Source organism: Saccopteryx leptura, chromosome 6 (genome assembly GCF_036850995.1).
Source record: "Saccopteryx leptura isolate mSacLep1 chromosome 6, mSacLep1_pri_phased_curated, whole genome shotgun sequence".
NCBI classification, from domain to species: Eukaryota; Metazoa; Chordata; class Mammalia; order Chiroptera; family Emballonuridae; genus Saccopteryx; species Saccopteryx leptura.
Window position 1 is genome coordinate 53629173 of NC_089508.1, and position 18410 is coordinate 53647582.

At 39.0% G+C, this 18410-nt stretch overlaps 1 protein-coding gene and 1 non-coding gene across 6 annotated transcripts in view; both read left to right on the forward strand.

Moving 5' to 3' along the window:
• DPP8 (dipeptidyl peptidase 8) overlaps positions 1–18410 on the forward strand; it is a 78400-nt gene that overhangs the window by 46795 nt on the left and 13195 nt on the right. For 3 of the 5 annotated variants that reach the window (XM_066344399.1, XM_066344398.1, XM_066344400.1), the window contains exons 13-18: positions 4088–4167; positions 7090–7242; positions 7521–7656; positions 9095–9240; positions 14708–14854; positions 16132–16284. In XM_066344399.1, the coding sequence (XP_066200496.1) occupies positions 4088–4167; positions 7090–7242; positions 7521–7656; positions 9095–9240; positions 14708–14854; positions 16132–16284 (815 nt within the window). Of the gene's footprint in view, positions 1–4087; positions 4168–7089; positions 7243–7520; positions 7657–9094; positions 9241–14707; positions 14855–15191; positions 15293–15332; positions 15465–16131; positions 16285–18410 lie in introns of those variants that run through there. The other 2 variants (XR_010746312.1, XM_066344401.1) reach the window with 2 other exon arrangements.
• On the forward strand, positions 13791–13919 carry LOC136377946 (small nucleolar RNA SNORA38). The gene has a single exon (XR_010746547.1). It is a non-coding gene; the product is annotated as a small nucleolar RNA SNORA38 (small nucleolar RNA).

The following is an 18410-nucleotide window of genomic DNA, read 5'->3' on the forward strand; positions in this document are numbered from 1 at the left end:
GATTGATATAATTATGTTGTCCAAAGTGAAATTAAATATTGTGTCAGCTGAAGTTAATTTGTCTTCAAAGAAAGATGGTTTTCATTTGGGAAATGTAATACAGAATGGATGTGTAAGCCTAGAAAAAGTGAAATAGTACATTGAAACCTTCTGGGTTTTTAAAATATTGAGTTATAGTTTTTGTTTTGGAATAGTAGGCACTTTACAATGTTGTTATATGCTTAACTGTTGTTTGTAACTTAACAGACTCAACAAAGCCATTTAAAAAAATTGTGGTAAAATAAACATAACAAAATTTACTGTTTTAACCATTTTTAAGTGTACAGTTTAATGGCGTTAAGTATATTATTGTTATACAGCCATCACCACCATCTATCTTCAGAACTTTTTTCATCTTCCAAAACTGAAACTACCCAATGAATACCCGGTTTAACAGAAAATAACTCCTCATTCCTTCCTTCCCTTCAGCCCCTGGCAACCACTTCTGTATCTGTGAATTTGACTATTCTAGATACCTCATTCAAGTGTAATCAGATGGTATTTATGCTTTTATGATTGGCTTATATCATTTAGCATAATGTTCTCAAGGTTTATTCATGTAGCATGTATCAGAAAATATTTCCTTTTTAAAACTAAATAATATTGCATTGTATTTATACGTCACATGTTGTTTATTCATTCATCTGTCCATGGACACTTGGTTAGCTTCTTCCTTTTGGCTGTTGTGAATAATGCTACAGTGAACATGGGTGTACGGATATCTGTTTGAGACCTTGCTTTCAATTCTTTTGAGTATATACTCAAAAGTGAAATTGCTGGATTTTATGGTAATTCTGTTTTTAATATTTTGAGGAACCATCATAATCTTCCATAGTTGCTACACCATTTTCTATTCCCATTAGCAGTGAACAAGTGTTCGAGTTTCTCCACATCCTTCCCAATACTTATTATTTTTTGGTATTGTTTTGTTTGGTTGTTTTGTTTTGGTTTTTTATAATAACCACCCTCGTGTGTGTGAAGTGGTATGGCATTATGGTTTTGATTTGCAGTTCCCTAATGACTAGTGACATTGTGAATCTTTTTAAGTGTTTATTGGCCATTTGAATATCTTTGGAGATGTGTCTGTTTTAATCCTTCACCAAGTTTTTTTTTTTTTTTCTTATGGGAGAGACAGAGAGAGTCAGAGAGAGGGACAGACAGACAGGAATGGAGAGAGGTGAGAAGCATCAATCATCAGCTTTTCACTGATTGCTTTCTCATATATGCCTTGACTGGGGGGCCACAGCAGACTGAGTGAACCCTTGCTCGAGCCAGCGACCCTTGGTCCAAGCTGGTGAGCTTTGCTCAAACCCAATGAGCCCACGCTCAAGCTGGCGACCTCGGGGTCCTGAACCTGGGTCCTCCACATCCCAGTCTGACGCTCCATCCACTGTGCCACCGCCTGGTCAGGCTTTCACCAAGTTTTTAATTGGGTTAGCTGTTTAAATATATACGTAAGTAAATATATTTATATATTTATATTTCTAGAGAGCGAGAAAGGGGGAGAGAGTGAGCAAAACATCAATTTGTTCCACTTATTCATGCCATCGTTGGTTGATTATTATTTTTTTTTTTTGTATTTTTCTGGAGCTGGAAACGGTGAGGCAGTCAGACTTCCACATGCGCCCGACCGGGGTCCACCCGGCACGCCCACCAGGGGGCGATGCTCTGCCCATCTGGGGTGTTGCTCTGTTGCAACCAGAGCCATTCTAGCGCCTGAGGCAGAGACCATAGAGCCATCCCCAGCGCACAGGCCAACCTTGCTCCAATGGAGCCTTGGCTGCGGGAGGGGAAGAGAGAGAAAGAGAGGAAGGAGAGGGGGAGGAGTGGAGAAGCAGATGGGTGCCTCTCCTATGTGCCCTGGCCAGGAATCAAACCCGGGACTCCTGCACGCCAGGCCGACGCTCTACCACTGAGCCAACCAGCCAGGGCCATTGGTTGATTCTTGTATGTGCCCTGACCAGGGGTCAAATCTGCCACCTTGGCATATTAGGACAGTACTCTAACCCAGTGGTCCCCAACCCCTGGGCCATGGACTGGTACCGTTCCATGGGCCATTTGGTACTGGTCTGCAGAGAAAGAATAAATAACTTACATTATTTTCGTTTTATTTATATTTAAGTCTGAACGATGTTTTATTTTTAAAAAATGACCAGATTCCCTCTGTTACATCCATCTAAGACTCACTCTTGACGCTTGTCTCGGTCATGTGATACATTTATCCGTCCCACCCTAAAGGCCCGTCCATGAAAAATATTTTCTGACATTAAACCGGTCCGTGGCCCAAAATAGGTTAGGACCACTGCTCTAACCAACTGAGCTAATTGTCCAGGGCCTCAACATGGCCTTTTGTCTTAGGACTAGCAAAGTAAATGCTGCCTATGACTCTATTCCTTTCCGTAGCCTAATTTTTATAAAAAACAGGCAAGATCTTATATATCTAAGATGGAGAGTTTCTTCCGTAAGAGCCTTAGTTTAACGTCGCCCTTAGTGTCAAATTGTGCCACCAGTCTCTCTGTTACTCAGAAATTAAATCCACTTATGGAGTTCCAGAAAGCATTATGATGAATACTCGTCAGAGAGCTGTGAATAGTAGTTAATTAACCAAAAAACTTTGGGGACAGTAATAAAAAGATGGTAACTTAAAGAGCTGATACCTCAGTAAATATTCATCTCAGAACACCTGGCCCTTGTTCCCTCTCAGTGACTATCTCTGGGCCCCTCAATTCATCTACTTCTTTCTCTTTCCCTCAGGTTTTTCTTAGTCTTTCTTCTTCCAAGTCTTCCTTCTTCTTTTTTCTTTTCTTTTCTTTTCTTTTGTTTTTTGACAGAGTCAGAGAGGGACAGGTAGAGACAGACAGGAAGGGAGAGAGGTGAGAAGCATCAATTCTTTGTTGTGACTCCTTAGTTGTTCATTGATTGCTTTCTCGTATGTGCCTTGACCGGGGGGCTACAGCAGAGTGAGTGATGCCTTGCTCAAGCCAGTGACCTTTGGGTTCAAGCCAGTGGCCATGGGGTCATGTCTATGATCCTGCGCTCAAGCCAGCCCATGCTCAAGCCAGAGACCTCAGGTTTCGAACCTCTGTGTCCCAGTCCATTGCTCTATCCATGGCGCCACTGCCTGATCAGGCTGTTCCTCCTTTTTCTTAATGTCCACTTTATTTTCCTCCTCCTTTTTCTTAACTGGTTATAATGTGAAACAATTACAGTAATACTTGTGATATATATGTAAAATAGTGTTTTTTCCGGCCATCACATTTAAAGTACTAGGTTGAATTTTTGTATCTAAGGGAAAGAAAGTAAGTCCATTTTTTAAATTTGAATGGGACTGGTTAAGACCCTGTACCATCTCATCATCTCAGCCTGTCTTCAACTGGCCCTTCCACAGCCATAGTTAACAGCAGCTAGGCAAAGAGAAATCGTTTTTGTTTTTTTTTTAACCTCTTCCTTAAACCTTGAGGGAGCCTCACCTACCAAGACAGAATCTCATAAAGACAAATGGGGCGCATTGGCATTTAATGTGGTAATACTCAACTTATTTCTGGCAAATGAAGAACAATTATATTAAAATTTTCTTCTTGTGGCTTTTTAAACTAGTCTGTTACATTTCTAGAAGAAATGCCTTATTGACCCATTAGATTTGTTTTTCTAACCAAAGGTCTACAAATGTAAGTACTTTTGAGTTCTTTTCTGTCTTTGCCATGAGAATCTATTGTGCTATTTTCACTTTATTTATATAGATCATTCCATTTTTCCAGAGTACTGTGAAGACTCAGAACTTGGTATTTTTTAAACTGTAGATCTTTTATATTTAAGGTGAAATTCATATAACATTAAAGTAACCATTTTAAATGAATAGTGGCATTTACTATATTTAGTGCTGTGCAGTTAACACCTCTAACTAGTTCCCAGACATTTTCATTACCCAAGACGTAACTTGAAATTGTAATGTATCTTTTTGGAAAAGAGTTTAAAATACTATTATTTATTGTTTCATTTGCTTATAATCTGGTATAAAGTGCTGAATTATAACTATATTTATCTTTAGGTGATTTCAAGTGTCCTGTCAAAGAAGAAATAGCAATTACCAGTGGTGAATGGGAAGTTCTTGGCCGGCATGGATCTAATGTATGTTCTTTAATTCTGCTGATATGTTTGGTCAACATCTGCTATGCATATGCAGTACTAAAACTCAGTAGTACAACTTCATATGGCCCCCAGTGTTTTGAAAATACTAAGTTCAGGCCTAAAAGAACTCACGTTGTTGGAAAGGAAGAATCTTGGTTTAAATGATCAATCTCTCCCATTTTTTAGCCCTGGTATTAGATGTGTACTGGTTATTACAGGTCACCATTTTCAAATATAGTGTTGTGACTTACTTAATAAAGGAGGAGCTAGTTCATACTTCTCAAGTCTAGTAGAAATGGTAAATTAAGATACAGTTTGAATATTTTAAATCTCTTACAAACTACTTGTGTCATTTCTACATTAGAAATTACATTTACTTCTTCTGAGGTAGTGATTCTCTTCCATTCACCTGTTTATCTTATCTCACAAATTTAAAGTTTCATCCACTATCTACAAAGAGTGATAGAAATTTATACAGAACGTTGATTGATAGGAAAAAGGAGGGAAATGTTTCGCTCTCAGCATATAGCTTTCTGTGGTTATTCAGTGAATTCTAATTTTTTTCTTTTGCCTTTCATAGTACCATATATTTGTTTCAGCTTTCAGTTAGATGGTCAGTTTCATGAGGTCTCCATCCTTTTTATGCGTGATACATGCAGTTAAGTTGATGTATCCTACCAGGATTTAGTGAAGGCCTGTCATTTGCTCAAATTGATTCAGAGTTTTGTTTAAAGATAGTGTATTGGCTACTAAGAGAAGTCACTTGTCCCCAAGGTGATTAGGGAGAAAAAAATGAAGATCCAGATCATAGGTTTGTTTTTGTTGGTAAAAACTATATAATATCATAGGCAACCTTTAAAGTCTAATTTACTCTGAGAATCTCACATGGCCTTTGGTTGTATATCCAAATAAATTTTTTTCTGTTTAGGGACCTTGGATGTTATTGTCAACTGAGAAAAATCTTATTGTGGAATTCTCAGTTTTGATAGGAAACGATTACACTAATGTAAACTTCATGTTATATAATTGTTGGATAATACCTAGGGAACCCCCAAAATTGTATTTATATAGATGCGAACTTGATTAGGGCAACCTAAATGTCTTTCTACTACTTGCCATGATATGTGTCAACTTCTTTTTTATGTCATTCTTATTTATGTGCTGTGTTTGTATCTCTTTCTTACTCCTGTTTCTCTCTATCCTTGCTTTTTTTAAGTTATCTTTTTTTCTCTACACTTGCCAGTGTCCTTATTCCCACTCAGATGTCTAATGGCAGTGATTAAGGATTTGAGACTTTTAAGCCTGTGTGCCCCTTCTTTGGGCTGGTTCTTACAGTGAGACCCATGGACCACCAGCAGTGCCTTTGTATCACCTGGAAACCTTTATAGAAATGCAGATTCTTGGGCCTGCCCCCAACCTCCTAAACCAGCATCTCTGGTGGTGGGAGTCAGCAATCAGTGTAACAGCTCCTCAAGTGATTCCAGTACTTCTAATTGAATAAAGTAGTTACTTGAAACAGAGAAAAGAACCATTAGAGTTGGCGGGGCTGGGGTGGGGGTGGGGGGACAGTAAGGAATTAAGCACTTATTTTTTCAATTTTGAAAGGCCTGATTCCCAACTCTAGGTCAAGGCAGAACCAGTCCCAGCCTTTTGCTCAGGTTAACACATACCTTTGAAGCTTCATGAATGTTTGTTCTGCCATTTCCTATCACTTGTATCCTTTCTGTATGTGTCATATACAGAATCTCAACTGTGTTTATTTTTGTATCCATGTATGCTAAAAAAAAGTTTAATAATGAAGAAGAAGCTTCCTGCTGTGGCATTTTAAAACACTTGTGTTTAAAAATATATCTGTGTTTTCTTTGGTCTGTTAAAAACTTGAATTTTATTAAACTTGTTTGAGTAGGCTGGTAAAAGATTTTTAAAAGAAACAATAAAACTCATTTGTTCAGAATCTTGTGACTTGAGGAGAGTATTAAGTGACTTCATCTGTGAATTTACTTGCAATTTTTTTGAGTTTTGAATGAAAATTTAAAAGATCTTATTTGGCCCTGATCAGTTGGCTCAGTGGTGGAGCATCGACCTGGCATGTGGAAGTCCTGGGTTTGATTCCTGGCCAGGGCACACAAGAGAAGCACCCATGTGTTTCTCCATCCTTCCCCCTTTCCTTCTTCTCTATCTCTCTCTTCCCCTCCCGCAGCCAAGGCTCCACTGGAGCAAAGTTGGCCTGGGCGCTGAGGATGGCCCCATGGCCTCTACCTCAAGTGCTAGAATAACTCCGATTGCAGAGAAGCAACGCCGCAGATGGGCAGAGCATCGCCCCCTAGTGGGCATGCTGCGTGGATCCCGGTCAGGTGCATGTGGGAGTCTGTCTCTCTGCCTCTCCGCTTCTTACTTCAGAAAAATACAAAAAAATAATAAATAAAAGATTTTATCTATGTTTATTTATTAACTATACCAGTATTGAAACTGTGATTGAGTTGTTATTTTCCAACTCAATAGATAAAACACTTTTGCATATTTGTGCAAAAGACCAAAAAAGCACCAATTGAGACATATATAGGATGCTAAAATTAGACTGTTAAGTGTGCATGAGTGGTTGACCTAAGCTGCAATACAGCCATTTTTTCTGTAGACAGATCTCATTTTATTGAAATAATTCTTATATCTTAAGAAAAGTACACATTCTAACCATATAGCAAATTCTACCAATTAGTGTGCAACTCTGGTGTTCTTTTTTCTCAGCTATAAGTCATAAACAAAATCAATAGGTTTATTAACATTTGTGGAATTTCTTTTTTTTAAAGGGCACAAGTCAAAGGGTGACTCAAATGATTCTGAATAAAATTGGGGATTGTTGATTGGTTACCAACCTTGCCAAGGTCCTACTACCACTGATTTTTGTTGTTGTTATTTTGGCAGATCCAGGTTGATGAAGTCAGAAAGCTGGTATATTTTGAAGGCACCAAAGATTCTCCTTTAGAACATCATCTGTATGTGGTCAGTTATGTAAACCCTGGAGAAGTGACAAGGCTGACTGACCATGGCTATTCCCACTCTTGCTGCATCAGCCGGGTATTAAGTCTTTGTATGAAAAGGGTTTCCTGTCATATAAAAAAACCTCTCCGCATGTAGTACTTCTTTTGAGTAATATCAAAATTGGTGAAATTGGCCTGCAGAAGTCTGATTCTCTGAAGAAAAACTTTGAAAAATTTAGCCTTAACTTCAGCATTGTGTACGTACATAAACAGTCAGGCTCTTACACTCCTCCTGTGGCATCAGTGCAGATGTAGTAGCAGATATTCTTTGTTACCTTTCCCTGGGGAAAAAGTAACTGTTTCTCCTTTCTCTAGCATTGTGACTTCTTTATAAGTAAGTACAGTAATCAGAAGAATCCACACTCTGTATCCCTTTATAAGCTATCAAGTCCTGAAGATGACCCAACTTGCAAAACAAAGGAATTTTGGGCCACCATTTTGGATTCAGCAGGTACTCATTTCCCTAAACCTGATCTTAAATAGGATTAGTACACTAGCATGCTAAAACCAGTGTAATAAGTCCATGTACCCATCGCTCACCACCGCCTGTTCCTGAGCTACTGGGTTTCTGATTGATCTCATCCCTCCTATTCTCAACTACCAAGTAATATAGGTTATCTCCCACTCTGGGCAGGAGCAGGTCTGGAAGGCCTTTTTGAAAATAGGAGTAAAATAGTCAATATATTAGCCAGGAAACCTTTTATTCACACATTGGGATGATTTCCCAGATAAACAAATGAACTTGAAGATAATGTACCCTGAACTAGTAATACTCTTTGAGCAGCAAAGCTGCAGCTCTAGGGAATAACCAGTTAGTATCTTAAACTTGTAAAGCACTTGCAATGGCCATTTTCATAAAAGGTAGAACACTTGTTCTTTATGGGAATGAAGAGTACTGTGAATTATCTATTTTTATTTTATTTTTTATCTTGTCATAGGGACAGACAGGAAGGGAGAGAGATAAGAAGCATTAATTCTTTGTAGTGGTACCTTACTTGTTCATTGCTTTCTCATATGTGCCTTGATTGGGGGGCTACAAGTGACTCCTTGCTCAAGTCAGTGACCTTGGGCTCAAGCTGGTGAGCCTTGCTCAAACTAGATGAGCCCGCACTCAAGCCAGGACTTTGGGGTTTTAAACCTGGGTCCTCTGTGTCCCAGTCCGATGCTCTGTCCACTGCGCCACTGCCTGATCAGGCTGAATCATCTATTTTTAAAAATGCTTGATTTTTAAACATAAAATATAGGCTAATTTTATGTGTCTTTTAGTCTACTATATCCTTTATTTTTTTCCTGTTTAGTATTTTCATGCATTAATATTTGCTAAAAGATTAAGAATTAGTATAAGCCCTGGCTGGGTAGCCCAGTTGGTTAGTGTCATCCTGATACACCAAGGTTGTGGGGTTGATCCCTGGTCAGGCACATAGAAGAATCAGCCAATGGGTACATAAATAAGTGGAACAACAAATTGATGTTTCTCTCTCTCCTCCCTCCCTTTTCTTCCTTCTCTCTCAAATCAATAAATAAAATTAAAAAAAAGGAGTTAGTATAACACAACAGGGTATAGTGTGTGCTAGTGTGCAGAAGCAGAATATGTAACGTGATGATTTTTGCCTAAAATCTGTGTGTGTCATCCAATACACAGACTTATGATAGGTCTGCATAGCTTTGGTAAACTGTGTTTTTATTTCTGAAATAGATAATTTGGTATGTTTATTAGGTTTTCTTTTTTAAAGATAAATTTTTTTAAATGTGATTTTTTGCTTATCACCTGAAAGGGGGATGGTCGTTTATTTGTGTGTGAGGCTGTGGGTTTACTTTTGCCGTGCCCTCAGATTGTTGAGCTCCCATAACTATATCTCTTCTAGACTCTGTATATTATTCCTTTGCAGGTCCTCTTCCTGACTATACCCCTCCGGAAATTTTCTCTTTTGAAAGTACTACTGGATTTACATTGTATGGGATGCTTTACAAACCTCATGATCTACAACCTGGAAAAAAATACCCCACTGTGCTGTTCATATATGGTGGTCCTCAAGTGAGTATATTTTACTATATATTATATTTTTTATTTTATATATGTGTGTATATGTATATACAACTTTTTATGTGACTTGTTTTTTAAATGCCTTAGTTGTTTAAGTTAAGATTAGAGTATTGTTGAACCTCTGCTGTTACTGACTCTGTCTTATGTTCTAATTTTTCAGTTTAGGAGTTAAGGAAGCTGGGTTTTGCTAGATGGCTAATTTGTAAATGTGTCAATTTCTTAATTTACATTAAGGACTGTAACTGTCATGGGGAATGGAATATTCATGTCCAACACATAAATATGTTGTTTTCTATCTAAAGAAATTTGGGAAATGAAATTAAATAAATTTCTTAGTATATAAAAAGAGTCTTATCAGCTATATTTAGAAAGCCTTGGTAGCCTAATGAATTCCTCCTTTTCATTCTAAGGCTATATCTCTTAAGCAAACTAGAATACTTTTACTAGCGATTTAAGGCAACTGTTGTACTACTATTAAGCACTGTCACGTTTAACCTTGATTTTTCTCTTTATTAAATAGCATGTAAGTCAAGTAAATTTCATTGTCTGTCAGAGTATAGTATTTGGGGTAGGTGAATTAGTTAAATTGGTAATTTTAAAAAATATTTATTCTTGATTATATGTCTTGTATTGAACCACTGAAGAAATTACACTGTTTTGATAATGTAATTCTTAAACTCAGTAAATATCCTTTATAATTATACCCGGTTATTTAGTATCTGAAAATAGTCTAGATTCCAAATCTTTCAAAAAATAAAAATAAAATAACTACAAGGCATAAAATATCAGTGATGATTTATATTGAGTTAAATCACTGTGTCATTGTTCAAACATGATTCACATTTGTATTATAGTTATTTACACAAAAATCATGAAAAAGTTAAATTAGACTGCTGTTAAAAACATGAAGCAGTTTGACCTGTGGTGGGGCAGCAGATAGAGCCTTGACCTGGAACACTGAGGTCGCCAGTTTGAAACCCCAGGCTTGCCTGCTCAAGGCACATGTGAGAAGCAGCCATGAGTTGATGCTTCCTGCTTCTTTCCCCCACCCCTGCCCCACTTCTCGATCTCTCTCTCTCTCTCTCTCTCTCCTCTACCCTCTATCTAAAAATCAATAAATAGCCTGAACTGGGGTGGCACAGTGGCATAAGTCGTTGACCTGGAATGCTGAGGTCACTGGTTCGAAACCCTGGGCTTGCCTGGTCAAGGCACATAATGGGAGTTGATACTTTTTTTTTTTTTTCTGAAGCTGGAAATGGGGAGAGACAGTCAGACAGACTCCTGCATGCGCCCGACCGGGATCCACCCGGCACGCCCACCAGGGGCGAGGCTCTGCCCACCAGGGGGTGACACTCTGCCCACCAGGGGGCGATGCTCTGCCCCTCCGGGCGTCGCTCTGCCGCAACCAGAGCCACTCTAGAGCCTGGGGCAGAGGCCAAGGAGCCATCCCCAGCGCCCGGGCATCTTTGCTTCAATGGAGCCTTGGCTGCGGGAGGGGAAGAGAGAGACAGAGAGGAAGGAGGGGGAGGGGGTGGAGAAGCAGATGGGCGCCTCTCCTGTGTGCCCTGGCCGGGAATCGAACCTGGGTCCCCCGCATGCCAGGCCGACGCTCTACCTCTGAGCCAACTGGCCAGGGCCGAGTTGATACTTCTTGCTCCTCCCTTTCTTTCTCTCTTTCTCTCCCCCCTCTCTAAAAAATGAATATAAAAATAAATAAATAAAATCTTTTTAAAGAAAAGTGAAGCCAAATCTTTGTAAACTTTTTTTAAAAGGCTAATACAAAGAAATTCAAAAGAGAAATTACAGGCTCTGGGCAGTTGGCTCAGTGAATACAGTGTTGACCCAGCGTGCAGACATCCTGGGTTCCATCCCTGGTCAGGGTACACATAAGAAGCAACCATCTGCTTCTCTTCCCCTCTCTCGTCCCCCCTTCTCTCCCTCTTCCCCTCCCACAGCCAGTGGCTCAGTTGGTTCAAAGGTTGGCTTCAGGCACTGAGAATTAGGTCAGTTGATGCAAGTATTGGCCCAGATGGGAGTTGTTAGGTGGATCCCGGTCAGGGCACATGCGGGAGTCTGTATATCTCCCCTCTTCTCACTTAAAAAAAGAGAAATTACATAGTACTCTCAGAAGGGTGTTTTTCCTTTCTAATTAATAAACAATATGTGAAAAATGCACTGTAAAAACTATCTGATAATCTAGATTTTAAGACTAAAAGATATATTAAGTTTTAAAATTTTTATTTATTGATTTTTAGAGGGAGGGAAGGAGAAAGAAAGAGAAACATTGATTTGTTGTTCCACTTATTTATGCATTCATTGGTTGATTTCTTTTATTTGCCTGACCAGGGATAGAGCCTGCAGCCTTGGTATAGCAGAGATCATACTCTGATCAACTGAGTTACTGGGCCAGAACCTAGTAATTAAGTTTTAAAAGTCTAAGCCAAATGAAAAGATACTCAGGGCCCTGACCAGTGGCTCAGTGGATTGAGCGTCAGCCCAGAGTATGAACGTCCAGGTTTGATTCCTGGTCAGACACAGGAGAAGCGACCATCTGCTTCTCTTTCCCTCCCTCTTCCTCTTCTCTCGCTCTTCCTCTCCCACAGCCAGGGGCTCTGTTGGTTCAAGCGTGACCCTGGGCGCTGAGGATTAGCTCAATTGATCTGAGCACATCAGCCTTGTGTGCTAAAAATACCTTGGTACTTGAGCATTCTCCACAGATGGGTTGCTGGGTAGATCACATGTGGGAGTCTGCCTCACTACTTCCCTTCTCTCATCTTAAAAAAAAAGATCCTCAGTATTGCTAGTCATTCAGGAAATGCAAATCAGAACCACAGGGAGATACCACATTATACCCATTAGGAGACCTGTATTTAAAAAAAGAAAAATAAATGTTGACAAAAGTGTGAAGAAAATAGAACTCTGATACATTGCAATGGGGATGTAAAATGTTCTAGTCCCTATGGAAAGCAATATGGCAATTCTTTAAAAAGTTTTAACAGAATTACAGCCTGATCTAACAATTCCTTTTCTGGGTGTATGCCCAAAACAGGGATTTGAATGGGCACTTGCACTCCAGTGTTTACTGAGTATTATGCATGGTAGCCAAAAGGTAGAAGCAGCCTGAGTGTCCACTGACAGATGAATGAGTAAACAAAATGTGGTATATAATGGAATATTATGTGGCCTTAAAAAGGAGGAAAGAATGTGGATGAACGTTGAGGACATTGTGTTAAGTGAAGGCAGACACAAAAAATGCATATATTGTATTATTCCACTTGTATGAGGTACCTAGAATAAGCAAATTCTTCAAAACGAAAAGTAAAATAGAAGTTGCCAGGGACTGAGGGAGAAATAGGAAGTTACTAATTAATAGATATGGAGTTTCTGTTTGGGATGATTAAAAAAATTCTGGAAATAAATAGTGGTAATGGTTGCACAACAGTGTGAATGTACTTAATGCCCCTGAACTGTACACTTAAAATGGTTGAAATGATAAATTTTATGTTATGTGTATTTTACCATAATAAAAATATCTTAGACAATACTATTAAAACAAAATTGTTTAATTGTTCAGAGTACTTTATGAACACAAATGTACTTTCTTGTGCTTATAGAAACAATTTCTTTCTCAAGTGTTCTTTGGAAACATTCAAATTTGGTGAGGCCATAGGAGAATCTGGCATTCAGTTTGCAGGGAGACTTCCCTAGAAGACTGCATGATCGAATGCTCTGGCACTTCAACCAACAGGGAGATCAATTTATCCTCTTATTAGATAACTTCATTTGAGTTAATTATAAAGTTAACTATAGAAGGACAAGAATAAAAACAGGAAGACCAATTTGACAGTTGTTACAGTGGTACTAACATCCAAATCTTCAAAAAGAGAAGATTCTGTACGCCTCCCCTCTCCAATATAGCCCAATAAATGCTCAATAGCTTTTTATTGAGTGAAGACAGTGTCGATTCTTGTTTAACTCCTAGCTGATGTGGTTTTCCCGTTGGTTTCAGCCAGAGAAAACACATTTTTGCCAGAACGGATTTTGTTGTTGTTATTTAATATCATGTTAGTGTCCACCAAAACTTGAACTTCTGTAACTTTCTGCCCACTAATTAAAGTCCTCTTTTCACTCAGTAGTTTATTTCTGGTGAAACACTAAACTACATTTAATTTCCGTCATTTTGAAGTATAGTTTCTAGGACAATAAAGGTATTTAAGTATTCTACCTTTTGCACTGATTTGTGTAACAGGGAAAAAAAATGCTGGACTGGTCAGTGTTTTTCTGCTGAATTTTCCTGCTACTGGTCAGAGACAATCCCAGGAGAGATGGGAAGGGAAGAAAAATGATCTATTTATCCTTGTCTCTATCATTTGAATGACATGATTCTTCAGGGTAGAAGTAATCATTTTAGTAACTTTTTCTGTGAGATAGGTTAAATCTCATCTTGTATGTAATTAATATCTAAGTTATAGTTTTAAATAAAGTTATTAGTTGCTCAGTAATTGCCCTGAATTAAGAGTGAAGTTAAGAAAGAAAAAGTACCCTCCTACTAAGACGTGTCAGAGATTCCCCGTCTTTGGACAAGTAAGAATTGGAGGCAAAGGAATGGGCTTGGCGAAGCCTGGGGCCAGCTCGCTCTCTGCAGGCTCCAGATCAGCCATCCCACACAGGGGAAAAAAGAAATAAAGCAGCTTAAACATGAAAAGATTTAAGTTAATTTAAAAATAAGTGGAGGTGGTCTGACATGGTGGTGCAGTGGATGGGACGACAGCCTGGAGGCTGAGGTCACCATTTCGAAGCCCCAGACTTGCCCTGTCAAGGCACATACAAAAAGCGACTGCTAGGAGTTAATGCTTCCCACTCCTTCCCCACTTTCTCTCTCTCTCTCCCCCTACCCTAAAATGAATAAATATATATGTAAAATAAAAATAGGTGGGGGTGATAACTAATCAGTGGGTATAAAGTCTTTTTTTTTTTTTTTAATTTTTTTTTTTTATTCATTTTTTTTTTAGAGAGGAGAGGGAGAGACAGAGAGGGAGAGAGAGAGGGAGAGAGAGAGGGGGGGAGGAGCTGGAAGCATCAACTCCCATATGTGCCTTGACCAGGCAAGCCCAGGGTTTTGAACCGGCGACCTCAGCATTTCCAGGTCGACGCTTTATCCACTGTGCCACCACAGGTCAGGCGGTATAAAGTCTTAATTATGCAAGATGAGTAAGTTCTAGAGAGACCCAGCTGTACAACACTGTCCTATTGTTAATGATACTGTATTGTACACTTAAAATTTTGTTGAGGGTAGATCTTGTGTTAAGTGTTCTTGCCAGGAGAAAATAAAATGTCATTTTAAAGGCAAAATAATATTAAAAACTTAAGCTTTCTACTTTTTACAGTGACTTGCCTCTCTTATGCTTTTGTATGCTACCATATAATGTATTTCACTGAAGTTGTATTTCTTCCTCAGGTGCAGTTGGTGAATAATCGGTTTAAAGGAGTCAAGTATTTCCGCTTGAATACTCTAGCCTCTCTGGGTTATGTGGTTGTAGTGATAGACAACAGAGGCTCCTGTCACCGAGGGCTCAAATTTGAAGGCGCCTTTAAATATAAAATGGTGTGTGAACATACAAACATTTTTCTTTTAAAGACACGTTTTATGGTGCATTGTTTGGTGTGAAATCCTAGAGAGAGTCCGGGAAAGGGGCTGTGAGTGAATGAGAGAGAGCAAGGGAGGGAGATGGGGTTGGGAGGAGAGAGAGAGAGAGAGTGAGTGAGTGTGTGTGTGTGTGTGTGTGTGTGTGTGTGTGTGTGTGTTAGAATTTGGGGGTGGGAGGGAAATGCAACTTTATGTTTGCTAGACTAGCAAATGTCTACTTGTATATATAACTTTGGGGAGCTGAGGTTGAACCTCTTTTACATAGAAATACCCTCTTTCTTTTTTTTATGTCCAGCTTAGCCAGAAGGCAACACCATTTAGCTTTCAGCATCCTGTACACTGTTGAGAGGAATAATTGAGATTTGTTCTGTCCTCTGTGAAGAGAGAAACCAACTGGTTAGTGCCTTCCTTGTGACAAGCCTCTTTCTCTCTACAGGAAGCTTTAAATGCTACCTTTTAGAGATGCCCCATGTCCCTTCTGCTGCTTTGGGAAATGATGAGAATCCGATGTTCCTTTTGCACAGTAAGGCAGTTACTGTGTTTGCCAGTGTATTGGACATGCTGAGTAAGACATGGGGATTTTCTCCCACAGCCAGTTCTTTGACCTTATGTTGTATTCTCATGTAAGTTTTTTTGTTTTTATTTTTGTTTTTTGCTCAGTGAAGTGAGAGTGTGTGCACTGGCAGCCCTAGTGTTATAGACAGAGTGGTGGTGGTAGGATTTAGGACTTAATAAGACTTGAAAGAAATAGTGTGTTCAGTTCCTAGAGGTAGACTATGGGGAAGTAGGATAAGGCCTCAGAAATGATTCCTTCTGCTTTATTGCATTATGTGTTAAAAAGAAGTGAAATTATTCAACCACTTAAGGGGGCTAATTTTTCATCTTTGGGTATGGGAAGGCTTGTTGCAAGGAAGATGCTGACTCTTAGCAGACAACAGAACAAATGGCGATGGGAAATACCCATATGGCAAAGGACAGTTTGGGTTGCAGTAAGAAAGAACTTTATGCCTAAAGGATAACTAAACTATAGGGCAGACTAGGAACAGAAGCTATAGGCTCCTATTTCTAAATAGAGTTTTAAAAAAAGAGTTTTTTAGGCAACAGAATCTCAATTGATAATGAGTTCTAATCTAAAAAACTACAGGTATTTTTAGTAAAACATTAGCTTCAAAAGCCTCTTATAATGAGACTTTTATTCATCAGAATCAGTGAAATGTTCTTCCTTTTTTTGACAGGGACAAATAGAAATTGACGATCAGGTGGAAGGACTCCAGTATCTAGCTTCTCGCTACGATTTCATTGACTTGGATCGTGTGGGCATCCATGGCTGGTCCTATGGAGGATACCTCTCCCTGATGGCATTAGTGCAGAGATCAGATATCTTCAGAGTACGTAACTTCCTATTGTACTTCCTCTGGTAATAAGGATAGAGTTTTCTATAAAATTGAGGATATGAGAAAATGCTGATTTTTCAGAAGGTTTACAGAGTTGGCAATATTATGGAATGTTAAGGTTTATGTGTTTAATAGTATTGTGAGATAATAGAAATATCTGTCAATTTGTGATATCCATTTAAGATACATATTTACAAATATCTGTGTATATCTTTTAAAAATTTGTCAGCATCAACCAGGTGGATTTTTGGCTATCATTTTAAAAATGGAATAAATTTATAAGTTCAATATCTTTATAGTAAACTGTATCCTTAGAGTAAAATTTTGGCCTGACCAGGTGGCGGTGCAGTGGATAGAGCATCAGACTGGGATGTAGAGGACCCAGGTTTGAAGCCCCAAGGTTGCTGGCTTGAGCGTGGACTCATCCGGTTTAAGCAAGGCTTACCAGCTTGAGCCCAAGGTTGCTGACTTGAGCAACGGGTCACTCGGTCTGCTGTAGCTTCCTGGTCAAAGCACATATGAGAAAGCAATCAATGAACAACTAAGATGCCGTAACAAAGAATTGATGCTTCTCATCTCTCTCCCTTCTTGTCTGTCCCTGTCTCTCCCTCTCTCTGTCTTTCTCTCTCCGTGTCTCTGCCACAGAAAAAAACAAAAAAAATAAATAAATTTTGTGCTTGATAACTGTTATTTTTCTACATTAGAAATGAGATGCCACACAAGGAATTATATTCCAGAAAAGAAATAAATGGAAAGGATATGAACCATTAAAGTATAGCAGGTTATTATTAATAATGATACCTTATATCATTGAGATAATAAAGAACAGTTGCCTTAAAAGAATAAATAAACAAATAAGTTAAATAAAATAGAATACCACTTGTCAACTTGATGACCAGTTATTGGCTATTTGTAGTTAGTCGTGATTAGTAAAACAAACATACACATACATACTGGATTGTAGTTACTGCAAACTCTGAGGGCAGGACCTGTCTGCCCTGTGTATCACTGAATCTTCAGCAGCTAAGCACAGCACTTGACACATAATAGGTCTGAAGTAAATCTGTATTAAATGAACAGATTATTAAATGTGTAAATGATGGTTTCAATTCTGTAAAGAAATTCTTAGGGAGATGTGCTAAAAGAAAATATATAAAGATGCTAACAGTTGTTAAGGAAGTGGGAATTATGAGTAGTGGTAGTAGGTTTAGTTCTTATAGAAAATAACAGTAACTAATAATAATATAAAAATAAACTGTGTTTCAGCCCTGGCTGGTTGGCTCAGTGGTAGAGCATCAGCCTGGTGTGCAGGAGTCCCGGGTTCAATTCCCGGCCAGGGCACACGGGAGAAGCGCCCATCTGCTTCTCCACCCCTCCCCCTCTCCTTCCTCTCTGTCTCTCTCTTCCCCTCCCACAGCCAAGGCTCCACTGGAGCAGAGTTGGCCCGGGTGCTGGGGATGGCTCTATGGCCTCTGCCTCAGGCGCTAGAATGGCTCTGGTTGCAACAGAGCAACGCCCCAGATGGGCAGAGCATCGCCCCCTGGTGGGTATGCCGGATAGATAGATCCTGGTCGGGCGCATGTGGGAGTCTGTCTGACTGCCTCCCCGTTTCCAACTTCAGAAAAATACAAAAAAAAAACACTGTGTTTCATGTTCTCACAACTATAAACCTACTTTTGTCCTACCTCATATTTCAATAACATTTTATTTTACAGTGAAAAATAATTTTTTAAGAATAAAAGTGATAGTGCTTTGTTCTTTTATGTATGTTCAGATAATCTTTATAATAACCACAAAATGTACTCTGAAAACTGTCATAATGTCTCCAGACTCACAGCTATCAAGAATGTAATTATACTTAAATATAAAACTGTGTGTAGAAACCTTAAAATGAAGTAACTGTTTAGTGCTTAAATATATTTAATTCATTGTTTGTTTATTTGTTTGTTAGCAAGAGAAAGAGAAACAGGAAGGGAGAGAGATGAGAAACATCAACTCTTAGTTGTAGCACTTTAGTTGTACATTGATTGTTTCTCATACATGCCCTGATGAGGAAGCTCCAGCTGAGCCAGAGACCCCTTGCTCAAGCCAGCGACCTCGGGGTTTTGAACCTGGGACTT